Raw genomic sequence first — 19566 nt, forward strand, 5'->3', positions numbered from 1 at the left:
AGTTCAGTGATAAGCTAAAATGTCAAAGATACTTTTAACGGTAAAGACAGAAATATTTTACCCTCTGTGATGCTTATGTTAATTTTTGGGTTTTAGTTGAGAACAATCATGTCAGTTTTCAACTTTTTAAGCTAAAATTATGGATCACATTTATTGAGTTAGGATTTTATTATCTGCAAAAGGCTGACTTATCAGAGATTCAGATCTAGGGCTTGGGAGCTAACGGATGAAACCATTGAGTATTCTGTGAAAAATCAGAAAGTCCTTGGGGCTGGGTCTTCTGCTGTAGATAGAAAGAACTGTCTGTGCATTGTTTGAAGCATGGCATAAGTGCATGTGTTCTTGGTGTCAAGCAATCGTGTTAATTAGACAAGGCTAAAATAAATTAATGCACAATTAAATAAGCAAAATAAATAAGAATTGTAACCTGTTCTTACAGTTTTTCTATCTTAGATATATAAATGCTCATAAATGATAATTTTAATCCAAAGCTGCAACTTCGTACCCAATTTTAAGCAAAATAATTTGCTTTTTCTGCAGTTATATTTTCCATCTATAAAATGCAGATACACATACATACTTTCTTCAAAATTACATTTCTCAAAATATTTTTGCAGATTGAGTTTTCAACTCCTCATTTTATCAGTATTAATTACTGCTACCTTGTGTAGTAATGACAAATTTTTCATTATGTTGTCATAGCCAATGCCATTAACATGATCGCTATTTTATATCTTTGCTTTTTATGCAGGGGTAACTACTATGAATATATATTACAATTTACCTTCACTGTCTCAAAGCCTTGTATAAGAAAGTGGATTGATGTTTCAGAACATTAACAGAAAATAGAATTATTATGCTTATTTTATAGCTGGAAAACTGGGACCTCAAGATTGTCAAGATAAATCTAGTTGAGGTGAATCACCATCTTAACCAATGTACACTTGATTGCACAGGTACCACACAGCAGAACTGGGCCTGAAACTCAGACTTCATATCTCAAATAGAAGTACTAGGGCTTACTAAAATGTATAGCTTGCAGATATTAATTAAATAACAAAGAGTTTAATAAACAATAGCTTTAAAATGGTTAAATGGATTTTTTTTTTTTTGTTAACAGCTAAGACTCAGATTAATGCAGCTTTTCCATTATGGTTTTAATATTTCAGTACTCACTTCTGGAGCATTTGGCATATTTTCACTGTGCTGATTAGAATCTGTGGTAGATGATAATTACGCTGGTTTTATCATCCAAACTCTTGAAATAGATTTTTAAATATTTAAGTGGCTTGCACTAGACTTCTGTTTCTCCAAGGGTTTAGAATTCTGCTTATATTATGTCCTTTTGTCAGGTCCTTTGTAAATGCTAAATTAATTCAAAATAAGTGGATTCCCAGTTCAGAAAAAAAACACCAAAACAAAACACCTTTTTTTTTTTTTCATAGGAGGAAGAACTAAGGAAAAGTGGAGAAGCCAAATATGCGCACTTGAGTGATGAGCTTCACGTATTAATTGAAGTCTTTGCTCCACCTGGGGAAGCATATTCTCGTATGAGTCACGCCTTGGAAGAAATAAAAAAATTCCTCGTTCCTGTAAGTGTTTTACAAAATCCTTCTGTGGCTGGTTGTGGTTGTGCTGCATTGAATGTGTGCCTTCTTTAAAGCACCTTTAGCTGAAGGGGGAAAAAAAAGTTTCTCTTTTATTCTTTCATCTCAGGGAGATGCCTAACAGGCCATTAATTGTCACAGTTGTTCCCCTGATATGTCTTCTACATGTTTTATTATTTCCATTTGTAATTGTTTTTTGCTTTCCTTTCTTGATTTTTGGAGTGAAGGATAGATTACTTTTTTTTCTGGCTGCAGACATTAGTCATTAGTATGTGAGTACACTTTAATTTTTTTTTTATATTTAACTCTGTAAAAACATTTTTGTATATGTAACAATTTATGTAAGTATCTTGCTAATGAAGTTAATGACCTTCTTGTGGAGTGAACAGCATGGAGTAAAACATTCCATTTGTATTAAGGTATCTTGTCATGATGCTGACCAGTTCAGCAATCCTCCATCAGCCAGGAGAGCATGCAAACAAATTCTAAAGCTGGAAACCTTTTCAGTTTGATTTATACCAAATACAACATTTTCTGAAATATTTCCTTTTTTGTCTACTGCTTTCCCAGCAAATTCTCTGAAATTTATTTTTTCCACCTTTACACAGTATCCCGTTATATTTTCATACTTAAAATTTATGCTAGAATTTATCTATATGCATATTAAATGCTAAGTAAAAGTTGCTTTGTGTAGTACTAGAATTACATCAGTTACTGTCTGAGGTGTGTCCTGACACTATATAGCACTCAAAAAATGTTCAGACATTGCATTCCTTAAAAAAATATAATAGAAGCTTGTTTTTATTTATGATTAAAAGAAAAATGAAGTTTAGTAAGTGTTCATATCTCCCAACAATAATGAAAAGATTCAAAGAATGCCTTGTTTATAAGTAACGTGAAGCCAAATTAAGAGGAGTTCAGGTGAGGCATACACGTATTTGCATGGCAGAACTTAAATTTTTCTTTTGGTGGAGGTTTCTTGATGGGGGAAAAGGAGAATACATTACAAGTACAGTATGTAAGTACAGTATTTAACATATTCACATTTTTTAAAGCAACTAAACATATTTTTATGTATACAAAATAAGTAACTTAAAATTGTTAAAAATAATCAGCCAGGTGATTGTTTTAAATGGTAACATTTCTTGACACCAAGTGAATGTCCATAAATTAGCTACATTTTAGACAAGTTGACTATATTTCTGATTCTCCATTTCCATCCCCTTGTTATGCTTCCAATTTGGGAACACTGGTAATAAAATACTATTTGAAATTCTAGGAAATAACCGTGAGACAAGAATGTGTTTGTTTCATGATTTCTGACTCAGTGTGGAACGTACAATGTGAAAGACAAATTAGGTCAGTGTCATAATGCTGGCAACATAACATGGAATGACATTTTGGCTGCAAGTTAATGGTGAATATCTGCCAAGCCATGACACTGAAAGAAAATGTGTAGTTAAGTAACACATTCTTGAAAGGTCTGGGGCGCTTTGCAAAAAATGGTAACAGGGTCAATTGCACAGTCTCTGTCCTTTGGATAACCTTATATCCAGTTGTTCTTGACTTTTCCAACTTTAATTTGTTTCTGAAAGAGGTTCCTGTTTAAAGTTATCTTTGTATGTCCTCTTCATTCTGGAAAAGAGCTCCTGCACTGTAGCGTAATGTAGTGGTGGTCATTCTCATTCCTTTATCCCATGGATTTTTAACATCTGTTAAAGATTCTGTCTGGCCTGAGAAAATCTATTCTGGGTGAATCGGGGAGACAGCAGTGTGTGATGAGACACGTGTTAAAATTTGTGACGTGTTGCTGTTGTAAATATTCAGCAACTGCACAAGCATGTATTGCTTGTGACACATTATTTATTGATAAGGATTATATGTCTTATCTAGCACAGGTATAATAGCTACATCGGAGGAAATATAAAAACAGGTTATTTGTTACAAGATTTTGAACTTGGTTGGCAGTGGCAATAATCACTACAAACAAGTAATGATTGGAGTTTGCGATTTGTTAGCTTTATCCTCTCTGCCTCATTTCAGATTTACAACAGTTAACAAAGCAATTATTAACTGGCTGGTTGCAACATGTTTTGTGGGGTTTACACTTAAAAAGCTTGCAGTGGATAATTTCCTTTTCGTTCCCTATTTACAGCTTCTCTTGAATTTGTTTTGTTGTTTGTAAAACCTAATTTATTGCAGCAGTGAATACTAGAATTGCATGACAAGGGTGAAAGCAGTAGAATCTAATGGTTTTATTTATACCAAATCAAGGATGCAATAAACTATTCAAATGAGTTTTCACATTAGTTATGAATTTTGTGAACTTTAAATGAAATATTGCCCTCAGAAATAATAGTGATTGTGTCAGTAAGATGGAAGAATGTTTTTATGCTTTATCTGGAAGTTTTAATGAGACTGAATTTTAACATAAATGCCTAATAAATGTAATATTAGAAAATAGACAAATGTAGAACAGGACTGAGGGAAAAAAATCTGAACATTTATTAACTGAAGCAAAGTTTTCATGAGCAAGTAATTTGGATTTAAATGTGATTACTTAATTTTCACCTTCGACCTTGCCCACTTATAGTATTAAAATTTTGGCTAATGAAGATTTCACCTCCAAGTTGGAGGTAGGAACAGTACTGCTATTTACAGCAGCCATTTCACATGTTAATACCGTTTCAAAGCTGCAGGCAGCTCAGCCTCAGGTTCTGCATGGGGATTCCTCCAAGAGGTATTTCAGTGAATAGTTGAACCACCTGCATAGTAGTTCACTGACTGACACATTTTTAAAGCCAAACTGCTTTGTTTACCGTCTGCTGCTTCCAGGGTGTTGAGACACTGGCACGGGTTGTCCAGAGAAGTTGTGGATATTCCATTCTTAGGAGGAGGACGTGTTTTGCAGATTCGCCTCTGTGACCAAGACAGAGTCCATAACATTCATAGGTATCTGACTGCTGCCAAGTCCTTCTGAGCCCAGATTACCAGGGACCAAGGTCTGGGTGAGGAACCTAAGGCTGATGTTATGTCTCAGCGCCTCTGAGTGGGATGCAGGTCAGTGAACTAGAAAGAGAGATGGCCAGTATGGGGAGAAAACAGCTTAGAAGCTTTTCACGCTCTGCTGATTTTAAAAGGTTCATAGCTATTAGATGTTGTGAAAGTTTCTTCACCATTAATGAGTAATGAAATGCCACATCATTCTTATAAGATACATCATCCTGATTTATATCCAAACTTACAAATGTATTTTCTGAACAAATTATTATATTTCTGTAGACTAAGGGACTGTACTGTCTGTAGGAGTTCTGTGTTTCCTAACACATGCAAGATCTTTTTCTGATAGCCATTTTTATCCCTTGACACAGAGCATTTTTATTTGATGTGGTTAGCATCCCTTGGGATGAGAAGAGAGGCAGATACTGATCATTCATTTTATATGTGAGTGCTCTGTAATAGGGAGCTGTTACGTAGAGGGCAGGTTGCAGCTGCGGTGACACGATGGCTTTGAAAAGATTGTTTACAACTCTGCGGTCAGATGATCAGAGATTGATCCAATTACCACTTTAAGAGCTGCTGTTCAACTCATTTATATGCATTTTCCTGGCCACTTGTATCTGCTTTCAATTGAGATATAATGGCACCACTTCAGGGCTGGGAATAAACACATGGTCATTCAACACACTCCAGTTGAATGACGATTGTTCATTATCATCTGCCTGTATATCCCAGTATTTTCTGAGACTGTTGATCAGATCAGATCAGATTCCTTCGTTAGCAATTAGTGCAATGAGGCAGCAGGTGAATGCAGGTTTTTATGTTGTTGTTGTGAATTAAGGCTACAGTGTCTTCCAGACTTGTAGATCCTTAAAACTCTTATTGAGTAGCTAATTTCAGTCCCTTTATCTCACCTTGCTCCACACCTTTGATTAAAATAATTTTTACCAGTCATTTAAGAAGTACAAATGTTCTCACTGATCCAGCTTCCAGCAGCAGTTCTTCCTTTCTGAAGGAAAATTACTGAGCAAAAAAGAGCCTTTCAGGGAAATAAAAAGTTACTAATTTCATACTGGATGTTATTCATAAGAGAAGTATGTATGAAAAAAATTGGGATTTGGGAGGATTTGATAACAAACTTCGATACCTGTTTGTTTCAGTGGAAAGAGTTAAATAATCTTAATGTTTAATCCCTTGAAGGTCTTTTTCTAGCTAATGTTTCAAAAGAAATTGTATTGCTTCAAAGACAGATTTGCTGCATATATAGTAACTCATATATGCTACAGACCAAAGTTATCCATGATCTGTTATGCCATGTTGTGCTGACTATATTGTAGTATATACAGCACACAGTAACAGTTTTGGCTCGTTTATAACAAGTATATGGAGGCATCACAGAATCACAGAATTTTTAGATTTGGAAGGGACCTTAAAGATCATTGAGTTCCAACTCCTGTGCATGGGCAGGGACAACTACCACTAGAACAGACTGCTCAGAGCCCCATCCAACCTGCCCTTGAACACCTCCAGGGATCCCTGAATTTAAACCAAGACCTATATAGATATATGGAATGGATATGGAATGGAATACTTAGGTTGGCCAGTTTTGCCATCTATCTAGTCTGCTCCTCCCTACAGGGGTGTTGTGGATACGACTCTTTTACTCTTCTAGCATCCAGACTGTCTTGCCTTATACCCTGTGGTAGATTTTTCTTCTCTTCCCTGAGCTTGTCAAATGCTTTTTTTTGAGCTTTAGTTAAGTTTTTGGCCTCAGAAAAGCATCAGCAGGAAATTAGTTTGACAGTTCAGTTATGAACTGTGTGTAAGACAAAACCAATAAATCCCAAAGCCTGCTTCTCTTACTAGTTTTAAAGCAGCTGCTTAACGCTTTATGAGTGCCCTTATCTTCATACATGATTAAAAGTAATGGATAGTCTTACACCAGTCCTCACTCTTACATTGCTATGAATTTGTTTCTTTTCTAAGCCCCCATCCTTTCTTGTGCAGAAGCTGAGGTAGCTCTCATTATCCGTGTGATATACATCTGATTACCCTTCCCACCTCTTTCTGTGTCTTTCTTAGCTTGCTCCTTTTGTTGTTGTTTTTGGGATGGGGTAGCCAGGACTTCACACAGTAGCCTGATCTCATTAGTCAAGCATCAGTACACTAATTAAATTGATCTTCTGTTATTTTATGGTTTAGTGACAGCTTTTTCCTAGTACTACCTACCATTCTCCCCACTTGCAGTGATTTGATGTTTTCTGAATGGCATTTGTAAAAAAATCCAGGGCATCTTTCTCAAATGATAATAAATAATTGAGAGCTGTTGTGCTATTTTCACGTTTATCAATATTTAAGTTTAATTATTTTCTTGTGCATTATTTTGCATTTATCAACATTCATTTTTTTTCCTGCCAATTGGATTTCTAATAATTGAGTGTAATGAGATAGTTCAGCAAGTCTTTTTAGTAACCTTTAGATTTTATCACCCTGAATAACTTTAAAGGAAATGCTGTCACTTCACTATTCAGATGTTTTTATGTAATTTCTAAATATGGTGAGCAAACCAGATTTCTTAAATCACTCAATAGTCTCTTCCCCTCAGAAAACAGAAAATTATAAAAACAGCCCAGCTATTAATATTCTTTCTCCTACAACTAAACAGAGAATTATTAATAAACAAGGCTCTCTTTCTTAGTTTTTGACAACTTTTGGTGTGCCTGATGAGAGTTTTGGTCTCCATCAGTGGAGATCTTTGAAAATGGTTGTTATGTTTGCTCTATGCTATGCCATACAACATAAACCTGTTCAGAAATTATCTGTGTGAAAGACAAAGGTGCATTCATTCATAGAATGGTTTTTCTACAAGACCAATGGCAACAGCCTTAATGCATTCAGTATATACAAACATGAGAAGGTTTCAGTAAGTAAAGGATATATATTTGTATATATATTGTGGATGTTTTGAAAGGTTTGAAGTGTCCTAATGGCAAGGAATAATATGACAAAACTTCATTGCCATTTGAGATTTTTAAAAGAAATATTAAGTTCAAGTATCAGGTTGAAAAGAAAAGACTGTTGGCTCACTATGAAAATAGCTTTCTGCAGAAAAAAACTAACTTTAGTTTAATATTAGTTCAGCCTCAGTGATGAAGAGATGGGAAGAACTCGTAAACCATTACTGCGTAAAAATCAAGAAAAGGTGCAGAAGACAAATTCATAGCAATTAATATTCTAAAATTTAAAAATCCATATTTAATTGAATTGTTGTGAAGGAATTATGTGGCCAGCAATGCAGTGATAATACAAATGAGTCCAAGGAATATTAAAATAAAAGGAATCCTATCAAATATCTAGACTTCAATCTCTGGACATGGTAAATTTATCAATAAAATTAATGATGCAGAAAAAGCAGAATGTTTCCATAAGTATCAGTTGTGTAGCTGGAAAAATATAGGATGATGTAGTTGTATCTTACTGAAATGCTGCAGTACAGTAATGCTCATTTTAAGAAAATCTGATTAGAAAAAAGTCAGGAAACTGGAGAAGCAGTCATAATCTGATGGGCTAGGAGCAGTTCTGTGAGCAGCAGAGCTAATGAAGGCTCTTTTCTAATGATTCCATGTCTTGTGTTTGGATTTTGGGTGGGCAGGTAGGGGGTGTGTTCTCTGTCTGAAACTTGTATGTATTCCAGACATTCACAACTTCATGCATTTGTGGGGTTTTTGATTGACCTTATGTGGGCATTTGCTTTTCAGTAAAGGCACTAGCAAGTATCTTTCCTCACCCTTCTGGATGAGCACTTTAATGAGACTGGAAAGAACTGACTGTTTTAGGACTACAGGACGTCTGTCATACACTGCTGGAGTTGACTAGTGAGTCAAAAGTTAATTGCTGTCTAATGACAAGCAGTGGAATAAAATCGTGGCCAAAGAAAAAGTCATGGTAGCAGCATGACTGTGTGGTGATTGTGCTGTGACCAGCCTTACACCAGTCCTTCACTGAATAGTTGGGAAGGATTGCAACTTAGTAAAAAATTAAGAAGGGACTCTAACCACTGCTTTAATGTTTTATGGCTTGATAAAAAGAAGTTTGTCAACAAATCTGATTTCATATTCATTGAGAAAGTGTGTTGGCAAGATTGTGTTAGTGACACCTGATACTCCTGTAAAATCTATCACTTTTATGATGTGACTGGGCTTAAACCTTCTTAATAAGAAAGATTCCCCAAATAGGTGTGTCTGTAGCAATTTTCTTTAGGCACTGGTGTGTGAAATGTCTCTGCCTGTCAAACCTGATTTGTGTGTCCAATTTTAAAGATGGAGATTTGCATGTTGGTATTAGAATATTTAATTTCAGCATATTCCTCTCTCAACACAGCAGCTTCCTTTGGTTGAGACTTACAGAGGGGCCCAGGTGGTGCAATGCTTAGACTCTGTACAAAGTCTGGAGCCATTAAGCAGGTGAAGAGACTTCTTGTGTGAGAGCAGTGCCTTTAAGTGCATCCCCAGCTGTCAGCCCACTTATGGTAACATGCAAAAAATGCTGTCAATTACGATGTATCTTATGTCCTGCCCCCCTGCTAGGTTTAGACACTTGAGAAACATCAGGATGAGAGACATGCTTTCAGATAAAGTAAGCGTGAAACGAGAGAAAGATTTTAATGAGAAAAATCATTCTCTGGAGTTGCCCGTATCTGTTGACTCCAAAGGGGAACTGTTGGTGACTCAAATTACAACAAAATAAACTCTCATAAGTACATCAGCCTTTTTTTTAAATAAAGTCTATATGAAGCACAATCTTTCTGAAGATTCACATGATGACACTACAGCCTACTGATCAGCTTTGTTCAGAGCTGACTGAAGACTTTTTGGAGAAAGAGGAGTGAGACAGCCTGGTACCCAAAGCTATGAATGGGAGTCATTTGGGAATGATGGGACACAATCTCACTACTGAACAGATACAGGAGCTCATTCTGAGGAAGGCTGAGGATGGATGTATAAGTTAACAAAAGCATGCTCAAAAAGAAATATCTCACTATTTCCTAATTGATTGGCTGGAGGACAACTGCTCTACCTACTTGCTTGCTGATTTCTCTCAGCTGTTTGAAAACTCTTTGATGCCTCAGTCCATTTTTATACTTCTTTCTAACTAAACATGGAAAAAAAAAGAGGAACTATCCCCATTAGACATGCTAGAACAAGATTTGTGTCTCTTGGACACTAACTCAGCTTCAGCATAATTTTCTAGACTTGCAGTCAGTAACAGCTTAGTTACAGCACTGTTGAAAATCAGAGATTTTAGCACCAGACAGTAAAAAGTGAGAAGTATTTGGAAGCAGGCAGTGTGACAAGCTGGGCAGGATCTGGGGTTGTTTCTGATTAAGGTACAGACTTATGTTTCTGTTTATAATGGATCCTTACCACAGAGTTAGCCTGAGCAGGACAGTAAAGAAGGACATGGAAAAAAAAGGAAGTCCTCATTTTTCAGAGTTTTTCTTTTGATTGTTTCTTCATGTTTTTAAACTGTGTTAAAATTCAAAAGTGAAATACTAAGTAATAGTTGACACTGGGCTCTTAATTAGGCTCTAAGATTAAGGTTAAATGAATAGGCATATACTGTCCAGGAATAGTCAGTGGGACAACTGGCAGGGAAACACAAGTGGGATGATATTTTCCAAGCAGTGAGGGCTTGAAAAGGTCATGGAGAACTTTGCAAAGAAAAAGAAAATTATACTTCCTGAGTGACAACTTATAGCTGCCCATTGTTTTCATTATTTGCTTTACATAATTGTTACTTTCAAGGAAGTGAATGCTTTGTTCTAAAGACACTATTTCTGAGTTGTTTTAATCTAGTCACAAGTCCCTAGCCTATAGGATCTCCTTAGGATTTCCCAATACAAGTGGGACCCCAAGCTAAAACAGTCAAAAGCAATCAAGAGGTGTAAAATAATAGTAGTTACAGCAGATTCTGGGAACCAGAGCTGTTATCTCAGAGGGGCTAAGAAAATCCCCTCAATTTCACAAAGGGTAATTGTGTGTGTAACATGGTGCTAAGTTACACAGGAAACAGCCATCACCACTGCCCAATCATTAGCCTTAAACTAATGGGTTAAAAACCAGTGAAAGGAATCCGTGGTAAATTAAACAAACATTTTGCTCTGATTTTGATCAAAATTTGTTTTCTGCCTGTAAAGACATCAGAAAGACATATTGTTCCTTGAGTATTGGCTAGTCTGCACTTTTCTGTGTATCTTTCTTTGAAAAGCACTTAATGAGTTCACATCAGTCTAAAATGAACTGCATCCGGGGTTAGGAAGTTGCATACCAAGCTGAAAGCAGGTACAGTTAAAACAGAGGTGATACAAAACTCTGAAATTTTTTTGTGCAATGGGAAATCTGACAGTCTGCTTCACTACTGCATTTTCAGTGTGGTCCAGTGAGCGATTCATGTCATAAAATAACTTGAGTCCCTGATACACTATTGCATACCTGCATGAGAATGTGGTTTTAACATCTCCCTCTGTCTCCCAAACAGTGTGAATATGTTGCAGTAAGTTTAAAGAGATCTCTCTTCTAATTTGGTTAATCAGTCTTCATTCAGAGCTCAACTTTTTCCATGGTCATAAATCATGTTTTCTGCTGGAATGCAGAATCCCATTTTGCTTTGTAATGCAATCATGTATTTCAATATAACTTAAAAAAGTAATTTCTCCTGTGTCACATTTCAAACTAAACAACTGAGTCATGTCCTTATTATTTCAATGGCAAACAAAATCTAAATATATTTCATTTTCTTCCAAGCTCTAGCCTGTTTTTATGTAAATTACTGTATCCAGGGGCCATAGTCCAAGGCTATTTATACATTATATCAATTAATTCTTGACTTGTACTTCATCCCTTTAATCGGTTCTTAGCTAGAAATGATTTTATTCTGCCAGAGGGAACAGAAAACATACATTGACATGGTGTATTTTATTATATATTATTTCAGTGTATGTATTCTGTTCCATAAAATGATATATATTGCTATACTTATTAGAAAGCATATTACTATCATATAGTGTAGTCTATTATGAGATAATGTCAGTCTGTTAGATTTCATCCAGCTATCCTTACACTGCAGCCAACAGATTTCCTTGTGCATTCTGCTCTCTGCAGCTCTCATCTAGCTGCTTCCACAAGTGCTCTGCTACTGCCTGGCACCCATAGCACATGAAGAAAAGTACTGCAATGAGCAGCTAAGAACTTCTATTTATGGAAAAATTAATCTTTCCAAACAGTCTGATCAGAGACTGATAATCAGGAAGGGAGGGAAGAATACCTCTGTGCTACTAAAGATGTCAGTTTTCCTTCTATGTACAGGAGTAAAGTATTATGTGATGCACCTGAGAGGTTCTCTCTACTGGCATAAACTGACTGACATCCTGTCTCAAAGGGTGGCAGGGTTCTTGTGGCTCACAAGTATTTCTAGGGAAAACAGAAGGATAGGAAAGAATGCATCTCTCCAGTATCCTGTTGAGGTTAGAAAAGCTTCTTGACTCTTCTAAGTAACTTCTGTACATCTTCTTTGGGCATGTATTGATCATGACAGGCATAATCTAGGCAATTCTCTATCCCCAGAACTTGTGAAGAGGAAATCAAGGGAGAATTTTTAGGTTCATGGATTCTGAAACCAGGAAGTACAACTATTCCCTTTGAGGCCCAGTCCAAACAGGTGGTAGAATTTCTTCTAAAAGCTGTACTAAATATGTTTCAGAAAGATAACAAAAGTCAGTTCACGTGCTCCAAATGATCTGGAGTTCATCCTCTTCATGCTAAGCTTTAGTTAACCTTACTGATAGAAAATTATTTATATTTCCAAGGTTGTGACTTTTTGCCCCTAAATTCACTCTCCAGTCAGTTAGTTTTACACGTTTTCCACATAAAAGTACCTCCTCCTTTTTCCAGCTACCAGTTATCCCTTTGGGTCTCCAAAGAGGGTGAGTGTCAAAGAAATCAGATGTTTCCTCAAAGCAGTTCTTCAGTAAACAGAATAGTGTTGTTAAGCCTCATTTCATACGACTTTCTTTTTCTCTGTTTTTTCCTGTTTGACTGCTGTCTCATGTCATCTCTTGAATCCTGACCCTGTGGACAAAAGCACCACATAGATTTGTTCTAATAACTTGGCATACACATTTTTATCATCCACAGTTTACAAAGCAGTAAAAGCAAAAATAATATAATGGTTCAAGTAGTTATTAACTATATTTGATAGAGCTGAGCCAAGAAGTTATTTCTGTGGATGTTGCTTCCGCTTTGATTTCCCCATAACAATAAATAACTATATCACAATACCAATTGGCAAATCATTCCATGTAATCCCTACTAATTCCACCTCAGATTTAACTGACAAAACGTTCTACATAGATGCTTGATCTGGAAATGATTGCATTCAGCGGAAATGGTCTCCTGTCCCATTCTATTAGAGAGGTAAAACTTTCCATCCACATCACGTGGGATACATAAAACATCAATTTTAATCGCAGATCCAGAACTGAGAGTTAAATGCCTCTGTTTTATGTGGCAGTCTTTACAACTTCATCTAGAAACATAGATCTGACTTACTTTTTGGAGTGGAAGAGAACTGAAGGGAGTAATCATGTTGTATTTCCAAATGCCTGTATGTTGCCCTTCATCATCCTGATCACTCTCATTTCACTGATATATTTGTTTCCATTATCAGTCACCTACCTTAAAAAATACTTGTCCAATCTTCTTACTATTATTTTTATGTTATTTTTTTCTGAAGTAGGTATTTATCCTAAATAGCTTATTGCCCAGTGCTGCCTTTTTAATATCTGTGGCATTTGGGATATTTGGGTTATGTGGGCAGCCTGCAGGATGCTCTTCAAGATCTCCTAGCTTTCAGTAATTTTTGGCTGCAGACTCACATTCCCAGACAGGTATGTCAAGAACAACTCAAGTTTCAAATTTAATGTTCAAGTTTAAAATGTTGAATGAACATAGTATTCCTGATACAAAATTGCAGAAAACATATCAAGAACAACATGTGCCTAGATATCAACTAGCTTTCAAGTTGATCCTACACTGTCTGTCAGGATAGTTTCACTGCTGATCTGCTCTACATTTAACTTAGACTGTTCTTTAAGCTATTATAACCTAGCTTCAATTGCATTTTATGATCCCTAATAGATATCCTCAAGATGAAGACAGTCCTGTTATACATTTTTTCTTCCTGTGTAGTAAGAGCAGAAGTTTAAGGAACATTTTGGTTTCTAGCACAGGTGAAGTGGCTTGTAATGTGTCCACATATACTTCATCTGTTGCCTGAAGAAAGCTCTAACTTCTATTATCCAAGGGCCTGAATCTTCTCTTGTGAACAGTGTCTTTGCAGCCAACTACCATCTTCCTGTTCTCTCTTTCCTCACTAGGCAGTGCTTAAAAGAAGGTGATAGTAAAGTCGAGACGCTGGAGGGGAGGGATGAGGTCCAGAGGGACCTGGACAGGCTTGAGAAGTGGGCTCATACAAATTGCATGAAGGTCAACAAGGCCAAGTGCGAGGTTCTGCACCTGAGTCAGGGCAGTCCCAAACACAAATACAGGCTGGATGGAGAATGGATCAAAAACAGTCCAGAGGAGAAGGACTTGGAGGTGATAGTGGATGAGAAGCTCAACATGAGCCAGCAATGTGCGCTTGCAGCCCAGAAAGCCAACTGTGTCCTGGGCTGCATCAAAAGAAGCATGGCCAACAGGTCAAGGGAGGGGATTCTCCCCCTTTACTTGGCTCTTGTGAGACCCCACCTGGAGTACTGTGTCAAACCCTGGAGCCCCCAACATAAGAAGGACATGGAGCTCCTGGAGAAAGTCCAGAGAAGGGCCTCAAAGATGATCTGAGGGCTGGAGCACCTCTGCTGTGAGGACAGGCAGAGAGAGTTGGTGTTGTTCAGCCTGGAGATGAGAAGGCTCCAGGGAGACCTCATGGTAGCCTTCCAGTACCTGAAGGGTGCCTACAGGAAAGCTGGGGAGGGACTTTTTACTAGGGCTTGTAGTGAGAGAACAAGGGGTAATGGATTAAAACTGGAAGAGGGGATATTTAGGTTAGACATTGAAAAGAAATTCTTTAGTGTGAGGATGATGAGATACTGGAACAGGTTGCCCAGGAAAGTTTTCGATGCCCCATCCCTGGAAGTGTTCAAGGGCAGGTTGGATGGAGCTTTGAGCAACCTGATCTAGTGGGAGGTGTCCCTGCCCATGTGGGGGGTTGGACCTAGATTATCTTTAAAGTCCCTTCCAACTGAGACCATTCTGTGATTCTATGATTTTTTGCACTTGGAGTGCAGAAATCACATACTGTGTACCACCTGCTAGATCGCACCAATGAGCTTCTCTTTCTCTTTGAGATCCTCTAAGCTGGTGTTTGTTCTCTCTCTCCCATCTGGAGATGGGACCACGTATAAGGCGTGAAAGAAAGGAGAAAATAAGGAATACCAAAGGGAATAAAAAACATTAATTTAAGTTAAATTAGTAAAAAAATAATAATAACATTAAATTATTAATAGCACTAGAATGATACTATCTGTGGTAGTAGCATTCATGAAAAAATTTTATGCCTTAAATTTTGTTTAAATTCTAAATTCTCTGGAAAACTAGCTTTTGAATGAACTGCTCAATAAATAATTATTCTTATTTATTAAAAATGAATTGAGGAAAAAATACTTGTTTATAATGTTAATTTTTATAATTTTCATTTCAAGTGTGAGGTAAGCATTACATAGGAGGGCATATGCAATGACTGGCAAACTCCACATAAAAATTGCACATTGCCATTAATTTATCAAGCCTTGCATGTTCTTTGTTTCAAAGAGAAATTATTATAATCTTTTACAGCATGCTCGCACTTTTGGTGGAATATTAATAGCTTTAATTTCATTGAGATTGACAGACGAGCTAAGGTTCAATTTCTCACTTAAAGTTTTGCTTATTACTATTACAAAATCTATTTAAAATGTCACAATACCTGCAAAAATGTTGTGAGAAGGCCAACAGGACAACATCACCCTTTAACCTATGTTGATGAATAAATAACTGGCTCTAACTTTAAAATTTCCAAATTAAAAACCAAAACCAGAAATGCAGAGCAGTTTCCATATTTTCTTGAGCGATGTCAGGGGTATTGGGGGAGGGTTAGAACAGCAGGGATAGTAAAAAGTCAGGAAAAAGCACAGCTGGCAGGAAAGATCAAACACACAATAGAAAATATTAGATGACTCAGAGGAAAAGGCACTGAGTGGCATTTTTTTATTTCTTTTTGTAGACACCAATATTAAATGCAATCAAACCAGTTTAAAGAAAATTCTTTAGCAAAGTCACCAAGTGCTTTATGAGAAATAAGATGAGAGTTCAGTAATTAACAAAGCTTTCGGGGGTTCCAAATATAGGCATGTGTACAAATACTTCATAGTTGGTGAAAGTTAGGAAATAAATCTGAATCTTACCACAATGCTAGTACCTAATTATTTTTTTTTCAGCTATTCATCTCATAATGGTTAACAATCCAAAAATTAACATTTTTTTTCTTGCTGCTAGCACTTGAATCAGTATTACTAGAAGACTAGTGCAAGGGACTGCTAATAGTTGTCCAAGAGTAGAAAATCATAAAAGCTCTGCTGAAAATATTTCTTTGTTGAAGAACAATGTTAGCCTCGTGGGCACACATTTATATAGAGCTGCACACACTCACACATCCACATGCATTGGCTCCTACAAAACACAAACACAAAGTCACATGAGCTGGTCTGGGTTCTTCCCACTATTTCATGCTCCAGAACATAACTGTGGAAAGCCTGCAGACTTGGCTGTTATGAATGCATTAATTCTTCTGAGGTAACTCATCATCAACTATCCACTCCAGAATATTTCTGTTGAGAATGTGGGCATACCTACATATGATTATGTACATACAATTATGCACTTAAATATCATCACTGTAATTATCATCATCATGATCTCAGCAAGATAATGACAGAAAAATAATATAGAAAAATAATCCCAAAATTCACGGCCAAAATTTGCCCCAGGAAATAGGAATGGTTGATCTGGTATGTGAGCAGTTTTATGAGGACAATAGGAAATTTCATGTAAGATTTTTTGCGGATTTAATTGTTGCAAAAGACTAGTTCATTTCTTCTAGAGTGATGGAATGTTTGCAAGTGACAAGGCACAGTGTGGAGATCTCAGAGGTTCAGATTTCAATGCCCAATTGTAGCCACCATCCTGCAGGGAAGATTGAAATTTAAGCTGTTCCCCTTCTGCCCTGTTCAAACAAAACAACACTATAGCTCTGAATGTGAGACCTGAGAGGGCAAAAGTAAAATGACCCCAAAGGTGCTAATGTTGTAACCTAATGAAAAGGGCATGTTGCTACAGGAAGAATTCCTAGCTTAGAGTCCCTGTTCCCATGGCTGTTACTGTATTTTTTCTGATGACACTTAAATAGAAGCTCTATATTGAATCTGTGAGGAGCAGAGTCTGTGGCTTTCTTCTCACAGTAATGCACTTCCATAATTTAGAAATCTGTAACTTTGATTATCCAAAACAAGAGATCTTACTATGGAAGCTGATGGTTTTATGGTAACGTCTGTCTTATGGTAAGATTTGTTTAATTCTAGCAACCAAAAGCATAGGAAAAATATCTCAAAACTCTAATGCAAATGACATCTGCTTGCCACCAGGACCTCACAGGATTACAGGGTGTTCAGAGTCTTTCTCATCCAAGAGGACGAAGGGGTGACAATCAGGTAGTCAGTTGTCCAGGTATTTATTTGCAAAAGGTTGTTCAATACTAGAGCACAGGCTAGAACTTTCCCTGATCACTGCTTAGTGGAAGTCTAACTCAAGGAGCAGGAACTTTCAGCAAAGATGATTGGAAATGAAACTTTTGTGGACTAAGTTATGTGTTTGCAATTCTCAATATTAAAGGCCATGAAACAAAAGGAGAACTAGCTCAGAAGTTTTTTACACCCCAGTTGGAAGATGAGCATTGACAAGAGAAGCCTGCTGGCCTCTACTTGCATCTATTCAGGACATCGGCAAAAATCCAACTCTTGCATTACTCACCATTGAAGAATTGCTTGAGAGAATCTTCTAGGCAACTGCAGGAGTTCATGATTATAAAACTTCTAAGCAAAGGTGGAAAATAAATGCTTTCAGTGTCAAAGGAGAGTGTTGGAATGAGCCTCCCCTGCATTGGGTGGATGAAAGGCAAGGCAGAATGTGTTCATACTTGCCCAAAGAAAATAAAGGAAAAAAAGAAGGATATAGTTGTTAGAGGTTCCTGGTTCTATACAGGTCTGCAACAATTTAGCTCACAGAATTTAGGGATGCTCAGGTAGATAATCAAGGAAATGACAATTAATACATATCAGCAAAAACAGCCTCTTATAAAGTTGCCATTTACTTGGTTTTAGATACAAGCAAGGAACGTCTCTTGTAAGGTAGTGTGGCTTTATTGGTCTCCTGGGATTGCTTCAGCTGGGACTCCTCCTCTTCCTAGGGATGACAGTTTGACTGCAAGGTCTTTACAGAAGTTCATGGATCATCTCTTTTTTTTCCGACTACTTCTGTTGAGCCAGGCAAATTAGTAAGAAAACTATGCAATCCTGAGCAGCATAATACAGTTTAAAGCTACCTAGTGATACATGTAATTTGTGGGAAATAATTGAAATTAGACAAGAAAGATAATAAATTGCATTTGACCTGGTATTGTAACAAAGTTTTTGTTTTAATTGATCAGTGTGGAGTTCCACTGAGTACAAATTCCTCCATTAGGAGTGTATATAGTATAAAAGGATTTCCAGGTTTATGTGCATAAATAAGGGATAAAGGTGACTTGATTTTGTCCCTAGACAGATGTCATAGCACTGATAAACAGCCCAAAGGCCAGGGGACTATTACAATGATTTCTCCACACTTTGAAAAACAGTCATTGTGCTCAGAGAAGCAGTCAACATTACAAAGAACAGATCTCCTGCAAGGCTTTAATTATTTTAGGGCTGAGGTATTTTAGTGAAGAGTTACTAGTTGCATTAAAATCAGAGAGGCAATTCATTTTCTCCAAGGTTAAGTTAGAAAAGATGAACCCTGATATTGCCATAAAACATTGATGTTAATAAAAATCACTCTTTTTGTCTCATTACTTTAGTAGGGTTTGCTTAGGTATATTCTCCTTTTGTAAAACTTCTAGTTAAATTTATACCTAGCAAGGTCATAAATGCAAATTAGTGAACAACTGAACAGTCTCTTTTCCAGTTAAAGAGCATGATTTGGAGATTATATCCTCAGGAGATTTCTAAGTGTGCTGCTAATGACATTTGGTTTTCATAAAGTTAATCTAACCGGGGTTGGGAACAGGCTCCTATTTCCTTCTATCCTGAAAAGGTCCCTGCAAAAAAAATAGGGCCCTTTGTAGGACAGGAAATATAGACCCTTCCCCATATACACATCCCCCCAACTCTGTAATAGTCTGTATGGTTCCTTTTTTAAAATACTTGAACTGGCAGAGCCAGACAGTGGCATATTAATGAACGAGCTCAAACTGTAGGACTACAATTACCAAAGGGATGTAGAAAATGTCTTCTAGATGCTGACTGGCCAATACAGAATTTTCCAGATTATACAAATGTCCTAAATAAGTTAATATTTTAAAAATACTTCCTTTCATGTGCAGGGATGTTTACGATTGTTGATATTTTAAAATTGTGTAGCAACAGCAGGTTATTAGTGAATGAAATAAGAGGTAGTGATTGTCTTTTTAACTAGATTCTAACATTGCTTAAATATTGAATGTTTACTCTTACAAATTATTTACCTTAGTGTGATAAATACACATTACAATGTATTGATTTCAGATACTTGCTGATTGTGTTACCGTTTTTCTTTCTGACATTCCATTGTTTAAT

General features: G+C 36.7%; 1 protein-coding gene across 4 annotated transcripts in view; it reads left to right on the forward strand.

Annotated features, from left to right (window-relative positions):
- KHDRBS2 (KH RNA binding domain containing, signal transduction associated 2) overlaps positions 1-19566 on the forward strand; it is a 346911-nt gene that overhangs the window by 153655 nt on the left and 173690 nt on the right. For all 4 annotated transcript variants that reach the window (XR_007889030.1, XR_007889031.1, XR_007889029.1 and 1 more), the window contains exon 4: positions 1446-1592. Coding sequence is in view for 1 of the 4 variants with exons in the window: in XM_051614663.1 (XP_051470623.1) it covers positions 1446-1592 (147 nt within the window). In the remaining 3 variants the exon portion in view is untranslated. The remainder of the gene's footprint in view (positions 1-1445; positions 1593-19566) is intronic.

This window comes from Apus apus, chromosome 3 (genome assembly GCF_020740795.1).
Source record: "Apus apus isolate bApuApu2 chromosome 3, bApuApu2.pri.cur, whole genome shotgun sequence".
Classification (NCBI taxonomy): Eukaryota; Metazoa; Chordata; class Aves; order Apodiformes; family Apodidae; genus Apus; species Apus apus.